This window comes from Apteryx mantelli, chromosome 2 (genome assembly GCF_036417845.1).
Source record: "Apteryx mantelli isolate bAptMan1 chromosome 2, bAptMan1.hap1, whole genome shotgun sequence".
NCBI classification, from domain to species: Eukaryota; Metazoa; Chordata; class Aves; order Apterygiformes; family Apterygidae; genus Apteryx; species Apteryx mantelli.
Window position 1 is genome coordinate 144,497,578 of NC_089979.1, and position 14,661 is coordinate 144,512,238.

The 14,661-nt window shown below is 36.9% G+C and overlaps 1 protein-coding gene across 8 annotated transcripts in view; it reads right to left on the reverse strand.

The window, feature by feature from the left end:
- Positions 1-14,661, reverse strand: part of CDK14 (cyclin dependent kinase 14) — a 338,379-nt gene that overhangs the window by 192,958 nt on the left and 130,760 nt on the right. For all 8 annotated transcript variants that reach the window (XR_010883503.1, XM_067291723.1, XM_013941578.2 and 5 more), the window contains one exon: positions 7,600-7,694. Coding sequence is in view for 7 of the 8 variants with exons in the window: in XM_067291723.1 (XP_067147824.1) it covers positions 7,600-7,694 (95 nt within the window). In the remaining variant the exon portion in view is untranslated. The remainder of the gene's footprint in view (positions 1-7,599; positions 7,695-14,661) is intronic.

Sequence of the window (14,661 nt, forward strand, 5' to 3'; positions counted from 1 at the left end):
CAGGGCAGGAAAAAAAGCAGTGCAAACACTTCCTCTAAAAGGCTTCAGCACTTTATGGTAGGCATCTCTCCACTGCGGCTTGAGCAATTATTTTCTGCCATGCCTCCGCACCCCAACTGTCCATGCACGACCATAGGATTAATAAAAATTTGATAGGGAAAAATTGCAGGTCAGACTGCAAAGCAGACAAAAGGAAAATGATGCTTCTGTGGATTATATCCTCTTTCCTCAGAGTAGTAAAACAAGAAAAAATGAGTAGGCCTGTTTTTCTTTCAAGTGTTGATTCCATTGAAACTTGATTCTTTCATTTATTCCCTGGAGTCATTCATCCTGACTCTGGGGATTTTTTTGTTATTATTTTGTCAGAATTCCTCCCTCTAACTTTCTGTTTTTGAAGATTTCTTAGGTGTATTTTCTATGATTCAATTAGTATGATGCTACATCCTGCTAGTTCAGGAAGGAAAACAGATTTTTAAAATGTACAATTGTATTTAGAAATGTTTCATTCTCTAAACAGCCAGTTTTAAATTTTATACTGAAGATTTAAAGAGAATGAGAAGTCAGAGCTTCTCATTCTAAAAGGAACTAAACAGCAGTTACAACCCATACTATTAAAAAGCCTGAGAAAAAAGTTTAATCAGAGTGGACGATCTCTAGTATGAGCTGAGATACTGTCAGTTTTTTACTTCAGACTGAGTTGGACAATGCTAGTTTATTATTGAAAATAAAGATAAGGCTTGTGTGGGATGCAGCCAGAATATTACTCAAGGTAGAACTGCCCAGGAATCTATAACAGAAATAATAAATTACTAAAAAATGAAAATATTAAAACTAGCAGGGTATTTTTTTTAATTTTGTTTAAACTAGTAAAAATAAATTTATTTTCATACATTTTTTTCCTTCAGTTCCCGGTACAGGAAAGCCACTGTATGTATTTACTTCACTGAAAGTCTACAAGTAGTCCTAGTTAGGTGTTGAAAACAAAGATAGAGACAGAAAGGACCTCAAAAAAACCCAGCTTGACTCTATCTGCTATTAATGACACATCATTCCGCTGGTTATTTGCCTAAGCTACTCTTAAGGACTGCCAGTAATAGAGAAACCATGACCCCATAGTCACTTCTTCAGTGCTTAATTATCCTTACCATTAACAAATGCTTTCCTATAATCTAATCTCACTTTTCCTTGCTGCAATTTAAGAGCGTTTTCTTCTTTATCCTGTTTACTGTGGACATGGAAATAGATCGTTCTCTTTCTCTATAATATATTCAATGGCTTACAATTAACTCATCTTTCTTTTTACCCTAAAAAGCCCTACTCTGTTTGACTTCTCCTCCAAAAGCTATTTATTCTAGATGCTTAATCTTCCTTGTTACTTTTTCTCCTCAGGTCTCTAGTTGGTTCATGTCTTTCTTCTGTGTAAATTTACCATTTTGGCCTTACCTGTACTGAGCAGAGTGTTAGCGTTGGCGTATGTGTCTCAATTCACGTATGTGTTTTTGCCGGACTATTATGATGTTCTAACTGCAGCTCAGGAAAAAACTGTAACTGAGATGTGCCAGTAGACAGAATACCTTTCTTGCTTTCCAGTGTTTCCTCTGCCTGCTTAGCTCTAGATGTTTTTCATGTTTTGATTTTTTTTAATACTCTACACTGAATGCACTTATTAATACTTAATAAAAAGAAGAATAAATAATAGATGTTAATTATTAAATGATGTGGAACATGTTGCAAAACTAAATATTTGGTAAGTTTATAAAAATGTTAGTAAAATGTACAAAGAATAGACATTCAGTTACATACAGCCTACCAATCTGTTGGATTATTACTCTTGATAAGCCTTGTTAACACATCCATTAGAAAGTACATACCCTTAATAAAAAGTCTATTCAAAAAAAAAAAGAATGCTGAGTAGAGGTGGGTCTTATGTTAAGTAAGTAAAGGAAATGTTGAGACTACAAATCCTAATTTTTATAGAGATGTAAGCAGAAAGCAGACACTTTTCTTTAGCAAAATCAAGCATTCAGAATAGAAGTCATTCTGAAACTTTCCAATGCTTTGATAGAGCTTCCCAATTTTACGTACCGGAGGGAGAGAGAAGAATGAGCACAGTGAAAACAAAAATTTGTGAGATCCTGCAAAGTCAGGACAATGGGGTAAACTGAGCAACATCTCTCCTCCTCCCACCAGCCCTGTGTAAAACTTTGTTAGCCTAGTAGGAGTGGTTGAGCTTCTAAATACATTTCTTTGATCCTTCTTTTCTGTTTAATCCAATGCTTGGCACAGTCTTTACCTCTTACAAAGCACCAAGCAATTTCCTTCTGAAAACCCTTCTGAAACTCCATTTCCTTAAACTGACTTTTTTCCATTTCCAACCTACACTTGGACATCAGCAGCTCCTGTCTCAGATCTGCTCATTAAAACTTGAAAAACAAGGCCCTCCCAGGAGTAGTATTCCCTTACTGCCTTTTTTAAATAATATAGGATTTCCTTTCTCTCTGCTTCCTCTCAGCCTTAACCGGTTGTCTTTTTCATTGCAATTTAAGTAGCGCGACTTGCGGCAAACCTTGGTCACGAGGCAGGGGATAAATTAACAGGAGAGTGATTCCTCCTCTGGCAAAGGCAAATGGAGACTACCAGTGCCACTTCTCCTCTGGCTGGGAGCCAGTGCCCTCAAAGACTCTGCTCTTTCCTGGGGGCACTCAAAGCAAGTTCACACAAGCAGGGGAGGCTGTCAAGAGGGCAGCAGGAGCATTTGGGTTTGTTGCAAAGTTTCACAAGGTCTCAGTCTTTGCTTACTGTAGTTGGACAAGCACCTTAACCTCAAAAGGTTGAAGAAAATGTCCCATCATTTCATTCTCACATCAAAATAAGGGCTCATCTTCCCACTAACTTCCACTCTCTCTCCCAAAGATTAAGAGGCCCATCCCTCCTTCCCATGCATGCCATTAGCTCAGCTCCACCAATTTTCTCTAGGTATCAAGCACCACTGAATGATCCTGGTGATCACAGCTCAACAGCAGCTCTGGGACTCTACCAATTTTCGGTGCTCTCTCATCCACTAAAGTAACATGGGGTTTTTCTGGGTTTGTTTGTTTGTTTTTAAACACACCAGCAATGCCATCCTCCTACTTTCAGTTTCAATATATGTTCCTAAAAAATAAGCAGAAGACCTATAATACTTTTCGATCCAAGTTATCAAAACTGGTAAGAAATTTAAAATTTTCAATGCAAAAAGTTTTGATCCTTTTAAGTAATCATTTTCTTGTATAAGGCTCTTGTCCAAAGACAAACTCAAAATCTAATTTTGAAACTTTAGCTCTGTGACTCTTAATTCCAATGAATAGTATATATCTCAGTATACCAATCAGCATGAAAACGAGAAACTTGCACCTATTTTTCTCCTACTGGAAATAGAAGAAAAGTGTAATGAATGTACTTTATTAAGCCATCTCATTGTTTAACAAGCTCTTTTAGCTGTTGTAATCAAGCAATGAGAATTAAGCTTTCTTCTTTAATGGAAAGTAATTTTTAAGAAGGAAAAACATACACAAAGATTAAAATCTTTGTAACTGAAGGTAATTTGAAATGCTTGGATTTAAATTACACTGTTAGATTAGTTTGGAGCTTTTTTATTGCTGAGGCAGAAATAATATTGCTCATTACTCATACTTTCAATTATAAATGTATCTGTTCTTGTTTCAAGTCTTGTTCATAAATATGGAAAGTATAATGTACAGTACTGCTACACAAGCTTGCTTTTATATGCCAGGTATAGGACAAGTTACTGGTTCATTTATTGATAATAATATACTTACATAATTGTACATAATACTAAAAACCTCATACCATTCTGCCAAGCCTGGAGCAATATGTATTGTTGAGGATTGTCTTTAAGCGATTGTTTCTAAATACAAGTGTCTTTTAAATATACAAGTGAAGAAACTAATGATAGCAGCTAATGATAATTTTTACAAAGAACAGATGTGAAGCCATCTTCAAAAAAATCTCTGTCAATATGCCTCAGATCTCACCTGCAAATTCATCATTTCCTAAGGCAAAGCTGGTTATATTAGTGACACTTGCAGTTTTCTACAGCTGGCATATACATAAGGTCACACAAGCTAATACCTAAACAGAGCTTGGAGAGGAGGGGAAAAAACCTTAAGTGACCGGTTGTACTCCTCTATTGAACTGTAAAGCTGAATAGACCTTTTCTATTTGGAAGTCTTTGCAGTCTCAAGTGCCACATACAAAATGTGCCAAAATGTCACATTTTGTTTTCAAGTCTGGTATAGCATACCCCAGGTACAATTATCTATACAGAAACTGTTTTCTCTATCATTCATAGATGAAAAACTACATCAACCCTTCAGGTTTCGAAGAGGTGATTCCAAGTAGCTCATCCTCAAAGCTATTCATGTGATGAGCAACAGTTCTCAGTCATCCAGTGACAAAATTCCATTTTCAGCCTCCTTTTCAGTAGGCTTGAGCAACCAACAATAATCATAAATAGCTGATATAAGAGTTACCAATGCACACAATGAAATTATGCTCTACTAATAAGGTACGGTATATACTAAACTATTTTCAATTTAATTCTTTCATTGACAAGGAGCAAATCCACCTTTCTTCTTGCACAGAAACATATAGCTTCACATACTATACCAAAATGTTTATATGGAAAGTGAAATTCTTCTCCTGCTTTTCAATTGTCAGGTAAGATTTTTAAAGAAGATTGATTTTTCTTGTTTCTGGTGACCACCAAGGTTAAATTTAAAAAGTTTTTTCATATATATTCACATTACAGGCTTCCATATAAAACAATTTCTAATCTGAGGCACCCAGAGAATATAATCATTGCCATGTTTCCTTTCAGAGATACTCTGCTTTCAGCTTTTAACTTATTACTGTAATGCATTTTGCAATGAAAGGTGCTACACGAAATTAAATTTCATTCTACTCTTTCAGGGTCAATGCTGAAACGGAACATCTTTGAGAAGCTACGATACTTCATCAGTATTCATTTCCCAATGGAATCATCACCAACCTAGCGACCTGAAGTTTCCATTTTCTGAGAACTCTTTGGGATTACTAACTGTTCACCCCTCATCTAATTATGACATCTTACTCAGAAGATTCTTATTATGTTTGAAATGGCCAGTAGTGCTTCATGACTATAGTATATTAGCTCTACAAAGTCACTTTTAGGAAACAGATCAAGTTCAACTCCCTTTAAGTTTGTTATGCCTCAGTCCTTCAAAAATGTGTGCTAGTGTGCAAGTTTATTTGCATGAATATTTCTACTGATTTCAGCTGCATCACTCATTTTATTGAATTAAACCGTGTACAGGTGTTTGAAAATCAAGCCAGACATTACAGATATCCAGCTCTGTAATATCAATTATTAAGCTAGACTGTATAGTCAACCAGCCAAAATTTGTAGATTTAAATGGGCAACTTTCATTTTTGCTTCTAAACATTCGTGCTCTGTAATGAATGAGACAGTTCTTTGACAAAGAGAACAAAAAAGGACACTGTGAACACTCAGTTAAGAACTGTAGTATCATGCAAATGCACAAGAGTTCAGTTTGGATTACATGGACTATCTTAAGCATTAAGCATCATCAGACAGCATTATCTCTCTGATCAACCCATAACTTGGCAATTAGGTAACAATGAAAACAGATTTTTGTTAAGCAATTCTGTCATCTCAAAGAATAGGTAGGAGCTACAGAGCCATTAAGACATATTCCATAGCGTTGTTACAGAGAACTAAGCATCCCTCCCCTTCTTCCCGAACACCACTTTGAGGACTGTCCACCAACCAAAATGCTAAAATGCTGCTTGAACCACATGCTAGAAACTTTTGGTGAACATATTTTTTCATATTATTTCTCAATAAGTGATAAACACAGTCTCAACACTGCAAGATCCTGCAACATCTTCAACATCTACCAAATATGGTAGTAATAAAAACATGTAACATCAATAGGGATGATCCCAAAAGCACCTCATTTAGAAACAAATAGCTAAGTGAATTCAAGTGCATGAAGTTTAGTCTGTGCCTGTGTTTATGAAGGACAGCAACATGATATAATAACACATGGTTAAGAGTGTATTTACAAACACAGTTTGTAAATACTACCACTGAATGTAAAATCCTAAAGTTTGACATTAACATAATAGGTAAAAAATCTGTTTTAGGCAGAAATATATTTTATTATTTATATTTATATTATATATATATATACTATATATATATAAAATTTATATTTCTCAACCAGTTCTGATGAATACAGCTAAATGCAGTCACTGATAAAAGGACTTCAAATTGTATTCATGTAAAGTTACGCAAGTCTACACTGACTGTTACATGAAATTAAATGTCAAGGCTTTTCCTATGCTAATTCAGTTTGTAAGTTAGGGACAGAAGAATCACTGATTTAAAGAAAAGGAATTAGATTTGCATTAACGTTCTTATACCTGAGGTAGAAAATAAGTAATACATGCAACTGCTCTGCAGGCTCCAGTGGCTGAATATCCACATTATTAAAATGTATCATTTCTGTGTAAATAGACAAGGTGAATGGTTTCTCCAGACAGGAAGTTGTGTGCACTATCTTGTAAAAATTAAAGCATGCTCCCAAGAAACACACACATGTGCACACACACATCCAAGTAGGGACATACTTCACAGTAAAAATTAGTCAGAATATTTCTCATTTTAAAAACCAAACTAATAATCACCGTACTTAGTCTTATTGACTATAACACAATAACAGATATTATATTGAAAATCTAACCTCCTCTAAACTCATTTGTTTCTCTTAAACTACATGTTCTTGGGCCCATCTGTGAAAACAGGGAGGTTAATTATGATAGTACGTTGTGTAATTTCACAACTAAATGCTGAAGTAGTTCTACATAAATACCATATGTTTGTATTAGGAAAACTAAAAAAGATTAATTAGGAGTTCAAGCCCAAGACTTTGGAAAGTAATATTCTGAACACAATTAGATCATTACACTATGTGCTATGCAAACTGAAGTTTTAATTAGTAGCTAAAACACTGGTCAGGGTGAAAAAAAACAGTAACAATCCATGAAGTATAAATTGCCTGCATCAGACATTTCTTACTGATGTTCCTTATAAAAAGACTTCTTTCAGACACTATGCACAAGCCAGTTGCAACAAGAGCCATTTTAACTTGCCACATTCTTTTGATGTAGGAACTACCTGTTAAGCATTTTAACCCTATTTCTTCTTATCTACGTTCTCCTCACTTGTTTTAAAATTATTACCTACCACATCAGTAAAGAAAATGTTCTAAAAAACAAAATATAACCAAGAAGCAGAGTAATGATCCAGCTTGAAGTGAACTCTAGCAGTCACTTCTCCACCTCCGAATCTGGCCTAGTCCAGCCAGCCTTCCACTTTTAGCACACATAAAGCATCACCTCTTACAGTCTCCACTCTACTGGAGAAACGAAATGGTTATTTTGACTTGATTCATAGACCACTGGAGGTAAAGAGAGCTTTTCCATCAACTTCAATACATTCTGGACCATATCCAGAACATTAATTACTTTACTCACCACATATTCAAATACAAGTGTCAAGGTCTCCTTGGTGTGAATGATGTCATGAAGCAGCACAATGTTAGCATGTTTCAATCCTTTCAAAAGAGAAGCTGAAAAGCAGAACATACATGTTATCTTAAAAAAGATCAAAATATTTTCTATTAATTGGCATGTATTTTTTTAGTGACTTGGAGGATTATTTGACATCTGAAATTCATAACCTGACCAGCAATAGTTGTACTTAAGCATCTTTTATGTCCTTGAGCTTCTACACTTTGAAAATCATGCCTTCCTATTCAGTGCTATTTTCTCAAACTTGTTGGTCAAACTCAACCTCACTTCAAGGCCAAAATGAACTATCGCTAGAGATGCTTCCCTTAAGGAGCCTCTGCTAAGTGAATCAATCATTAACTTCTGACCAACCAAATATCAGGTTCTTTTACACTCAAAGGTCATTTTTGTCTCAGATAAAAGTCATAGTGTTTTTCAACAGCTCACCTTTTCCTATCCAACACAACAGAGCAACTTTCTAACCAAAGTGCAACATCTATCCTATGAATATCATTTTAAGCAATAATTCCCCTTTCTCATAAACCTAAAGGCCCACACAGGTTTGATGGAATCATTTGTATTCAGTGAGAATAAACGAACTCTGTTTTCTCACTGTATTTTTTTTTAATGGCACCAGCTCACATTTTCAGACTACTGACAAATAAAGATTTATTTTGTGAACCCCTAGGTGATCTCCTTCACTAAATTTCTTTTGCACCATAATGCATATTTAATGTTTCACAAGATACAGCATATTTTAGCAATATATGCTGACAAGCCATGTGTTGTTACCAATGTCATTCTGCCGTTGGTGCCTTGTCATCTCATGCATATATCCAAGCAGGACTATCAATCACCACAGTGAAGTAAATAACAGATACAAAGACATGCAAATACGTGGCATAGTGAATAATGTGCAACATTTTTCTGTTGCCCTTCTTTTGTCTAAGAAAATAATGAAACTGTAAATTGCACCCCCAGCCTCTTAAGACAGAACATGGGTCTCTCTCCACTGCTGTGCAAAACGGAAACTAAGGAACCTCCTGGACACAATTATCCACTGCAGTCCTGTCAAGGGTTCTCGAGACTCAGGTAACTCCGGGGGTCAGGACTATGGCATCTGGCTTTGCACTAGGGTAACTACATAATATCCTCTCATACTGATCCTTGAAAGATTAATCTGGCAAGGTAATACCACTCTATAAAGCAACATAATGGCAACATGGAATCCAGCTGAATCAGCATTTCTCTAAAAGCAGTCACAGTAGTGTAACTCCTTTGGAGTTTACACTAGGCAGAAGGTAGTAGGCAGCAAAGGGGAAAACACATATAATGGCTCCAAAGCAAGTATATCACAGGTGATGGGATTCCAAACCTGAGAGCAAGCTCCATGACCAGGAATGAGGCAATGCTTCAACCTGGTTGATCTTGTTTTGGCCTCCACTCCACAAGTCATGCTATTCAGAGAGTTAGCACACAGGAGTGCTTTCTACGCTCTGAACGTGTTGCCACTGTGTCCTAAAGAAGCTATTACATATATTAATACGCTCTGTAAACATTTGATCAGTGCATCTCTAGTATTTTTTAACATTCTACAAATAAAGTAGAAGCTATTTTCTAAAAGGAAGAACCATGCACAACTTTCATAGTATCCTCATCTTAGAATTTGAAGATTTTCTAGGAGTAAAAACCCAGAGAGATTTGGATGTTTCTTTTAAATGGACAGTAGTGGAAAGAATGTTACTGAAAGAGGTATGGATACAAATGACAGACAATTACAACAACTATTCTAAAAGATGCCATCTACCAGAAACAAGATCTTTTAATCTGGGGAAACACTGAGAACAGTCCGCATACAGTAACTGAACTTTTAACAATTCTTCCCTCAAATCTTTTCAAGAGACCATACATGCAGGGAGACTGGAAACATAAAAAATCCATGTCCTAGTAGAGTCCTTATAAAATTGTAATAGTAATTATGACCTCTGTCAGCCTTTGCTGTTCAGACCATTGCCTCAGGACTTTAATTCCTCTAGTTGGCCATTACTTTGTTGCTAAAATCTGTATATGGGTCATTAAAGCTTAAACAGTACACTGAAAGCTGCTTACCCTGAGGTCTTTGCAAATACTGTCTTTCCTCTTCATTCCCCTCCCCAAATCTTACCTCTTATTTATCTTCTCTAATAGCCAATTCTCCCTTTTACAGCTTTCCTCCCCTCAATATTCAGTATCTGCCATATATTACAAGAAGAACAAAACATCACCTGAAGGCTCAGATCACTGTCTTCTCCATTAGTCCCTGTGAAATACATTAAATAATATAGCACAGAAAGCAAAATCTTCTTAATTGTACTAATTTCACACTGTGGAAGCAAGAACCAATTCTGCTATCAATTCACATTGTGACAAATCCAGACTAACTGGTGACATGATAAAAATACTAAATATTGTTGAAAAAGCATTTCAGCAAATCACAAAGGTGGAGAAAACATACCAGTATGCACTATAAGCTTAGCATGTAGTTTTAAAAACAGAATTATATAACGTTACTTCAATATTGCTGTAATTCTTTTTTTTTTTTCCTCTCTGCATTAGATGCAAGGTAAACAGATGGAGGCAGTTTTAATTCATTTCCCCAAAGAGTTTTGAGGAGGCAGAGTAGCACACGATGCTAAAATGCTTTTTAAAAACTCTTTGGACAAAATATTATATGCATCTGAATGGATACGTGCTTGATCTGTCAAATATGTTTGCACATTCTCTTAAAGAAAATTCTAACAATAAAAAAGACCAGGGTAGAGGAATTAGAGACATATTTCAACAGTTAATGACATTCAAGATGATTGTTTCTGTGACTGGTATAGAAGTTCATGACCTGAGCCACTGAAAGTACCAATGCTGAGCACTTCTCCATGAAGAGCTAATATCTATTTTTGCATACCTAGAGGAAACACATTGCATTTGCCTGAACAAGCACCACAGATTTCTCCCTCCAGCCAGAGGATGCTGTCATTATTTGCATCTCTTAAGAACTCCCGACAAGCTGCCTTACTGCTTCTGTTGGTCAAGGAGTTTTTTGCTGTCCTCAGATGAACTGGGTTCTAAAGTATGCTCACTCCTCAAGGAAACCAACTCAGACGGACAGCAGCTGACTCTTATTCAAAACCTCAGCAGTATCAGCAAAACGGTGCTTTGCCCTCTGCAGGATTTACAGCATCAGCTCAAGCCTGACACTCCATGAACAAAGCCTGGTGACTTTCTGATCAGCCTTGACTTCCCTCTAGAAGGCTTGGAGTGAAGCAGGAGCAGTACAGCTCTCTGAAAAAGATCATTCAGACATGTCCATGATTTAACATTTCAAAGCTCTATGTCAAAGTCAACAGAAGTAACTATTACTATCTACTCCCAGGCCACATAAGGCAAGAAAAACATTTCACGAACAGTGCTAACAAAGGTATTCCTTTTGGACATGGGAAGTACACTAAGATGCAACATTAATGACGATGCTTGGAACATCCTACCACAATTAATTCAGTCTTGCAATTCTTGACTATCATCTTGTTCTCACCTACTGAAAAACCACCTATCTCCACTGTGGCCATAGATGAAAGAATCACTTCTGCTCTCCAAGTGGTCTGATATTTCAGTGGCCTTGAAACTTTTCTCAGTAGTAAGAGAACTCAACCCTCATGCTGTTAATATCCACACTGATACACAACTGCTGCTGATGCTCTCTTTCAGATTACCTACTACAAGCAAAGGCTGTGATATTCCCATCATTCTTCCAGAAAATATAGCTATGAAATTGCCTGCTTTCCTTTGCATATAGTCCAGGTGCCCTCTGGGGCTTATCACACACCAGTGAGCACTATCTCAGTGAACTCTTTGGTGCTTCTCACATGCTTTGTTCACCATTTTTCACTATCCTTACTATTACTCTAGGAGGACATCTCTCATTAGTAGAGTTTTATTCTTGAAGACAGCATATCATGTCAGTTTGCACCTATCTAATATTGTTAATATAACCACAGATCTTTGTTGCCCTGTTTAATTTCTGAAACATCAAACCATGCAGGTTCTAGTCAGTATTACCAAGAAAGTAACTGCTTGTGTTTTGGAGCCAAACAGCCTATCTGTAAAATTCTGTGACTTGTCACATTCTGCAGACGCACTGGTGCTCTCTGACAGAGCGCCAGCTTCTTCTCATGAACACTTGGGTTCAGTCTCTTTATTCTGAGCTCTCCTAGAAAAACATTTTTAGTCTTTAGACTAAAGACATTTTAGTCTTTTTAGCAACATGCATAGCTTTTTTCCTCATCATGTCTTTAGAACAAGCATACCCAAATATTTTTGGTTCCCCACACATATTATGGAAGTTCTGCTCCCCTTCCTAGGAACTTATGTTTCAATCTACACATCTTTTATAGCAATTTTTAAAATTTGGCCTCTCAGCAGAATGTCCCCTAGGCTTCTCATCCAACTACTTCCCACACAGCAGGACTTTCTATGTGCAAAGTTTACTTCAAATTATAAGGCAGGGTCAGGAATTCAGCACTCTGCACTGTTTCTGCAGAAGCAACTGTGCAGAAATTTCCTCCTCAGAAATGCAGTACTTAGATCTACCTTCCACCATTTTTCAGTCCATCCATCTGAAATAATTTACTAAGAGCAAATAGCTTCATTTTCGTACAACCCTAATATGACAAGATTCAGTTTGGTGAAAATTATACATCCTCCTTAAGACCACACTGACCACAAACTTCTCATGTTCTCACCACAGGATATATTCTGCAGAATGATTATTATTTGTAATGTCCCAAGTAATGGATTTTAGAGTTGATAAATGCACAGAATTAGTCAGCGTCCCCTCTTATCTTAGCAGACACAATGCAATAAGGATATAGGTCATTGTTCAACTTTGACAGATTTTTATTAGAGAAACTTAACAAATTTTAAATGAATCTGTGGGCTACAGGAAGAATAGAAAAAGCAACAAATCTTTCAATTTGGTTATTACATAGGCTTAGGTGAATTACCTTTTTTACAGCCCATTCCAACCTCATGCTGCCTTGTCTAGATTTTAACAGATGACCCTTATTCTAGCTTTCATTAAGTCAAAAAATGACAGTCTGGCATTAAGGAACTGCACAGTGTCTCAGATTCTTGTAGGAAAGGATCTGCTAGCCCTTCAACTGTAGGCTGCTTTGCTGAAGGGACCATAGGATCACATTAGATGAACCTATTCCTCAGTCAGGCTCAAATTCAGTCCGACACATCAGTGGGCTGATCTTTTAACCAAGTACATTTTTACTTGTGAAAATCCTTCTTGTTGCTCCTACTTGGAAGTATAGTATATTATAAAACAAGCAATACAGGAAAAGAGCACATATAACAACATACAGGCCCCTTAAGAGGTTCTTCTCACTACAGTCGTAGTCCCCTAAGCAAAAGGCAAGTCACAAACTTGCTTGAAAGCTCAACACCTGTTGAACTGGAATGATGCATTGGAAGGACTGACCAGATAAACTCTGAAAAACACTACAGCATATTATTCTAAAACATATACAGAAGACTGCTGCCATCTGAACTGAATGACCTTTTCATTATATGCTAGATTTAAATTTATGCATTGTGTATTTTTCACTATGTTCTCCAGACACAAGTACAGATGGAGGTTAAAAATAATGAGGCATTAGCCTATTAAAACCAGACTCTCATGGAAAAACACAGTCATATGCTACTCATCTTGTAGCAGCCAGTCATATCTTGCCTTCACTGTCCATTTCAATATTCAAGAGGAAGAAACTGTCTAAATCAAAAATATGTCATTGGGTGCAGGAAACATCTCTACAGTGTATACAAGCAAGTCAAAGCAGGTATGCTTCTATTACCTTTTTATGCATGCACACTATAACTGGAGCTAGTAGCACTACCTACTAATAAAGCAGTCACCGTTGCGTTATAAGCTGTTGTTATCAGCCCCTTGTTATTTTGCTGAATTTCAGACAAAGTTTTCACATATCTGTCTATCAGCCTTAGTTTCCAACATAAATAGTTCCTTTGTTTCTCAAAAAATAGGCTTTAGTAATATCTTATGTAACATACCAAGTAACTTTTCCCTTGAAAAAACTCTGTAAACCCAATGTTTTGGGGTAGATACTTGAAAACTGGAAACACGGGGGCCTTTAAAACAGGAATATACATTTGGCCATCTCCATGAAAACCCTCTAAATGCAGTCAAGTTATAAGCTTTTGAAATCACCTCTTTGAGTCAGATTGATTCTAAGTATTTGCCTATGTAAACTATGCTGCAGACAGTATGGAACTATGCAATGGCCTGATTTAAATCTAAAAGGGTTAAGAGCAAGCCTGTGGGAGAAGGAGCAAAAGTTGGGAAAAGACCCTTGGGACCACAGAATGTTGACGGAGAGAAGACAGACTAACCGGACAAAGGCATGGACTGAGAATGACAAGGGCACTGGATACAAACGGAGGCAGGAGACCCAGACTGCGCCAGGAAAGATACCAGAATTGAGTATCAGAAATATGAAAGGAAAGAGGAGCACAGACAAGGAGAGACTGCATGAGAGGTTATGATTCACACTGGAAGCTAGGATGGCTGGGTAAACAGAAACAAAAGCCACAGGACAACTGAACAGCCTATGGAGGTTGGAAAATACAGGAAATATGAAGTGAGAGTGAGTAAACAACGAAAAAGGGACAGACTGTGGAGCACAGGATGGACAAGTATTTGTGCTTTGGGTGAAGGAAACGAGTCTAGAGAAACTAGAGCATATTCTCCACTTCAGTCCATATCAGAAATCAAGATTCCCATACATTATCATCCTTCTGCTTTCAGCAGGTAGCAATTCAAATACCTGGCAGTTTTTCTCATTCCCTTCTAATTTCAGTCCACAGATAGAAGCAACCTATCACAGCTACCAGCTAATATTTCACTTCAAGCAGCCCACATCTCTATGAGATCTCAAGCTTCCAAATATGATGATGAAACACAGGACTGCAGAT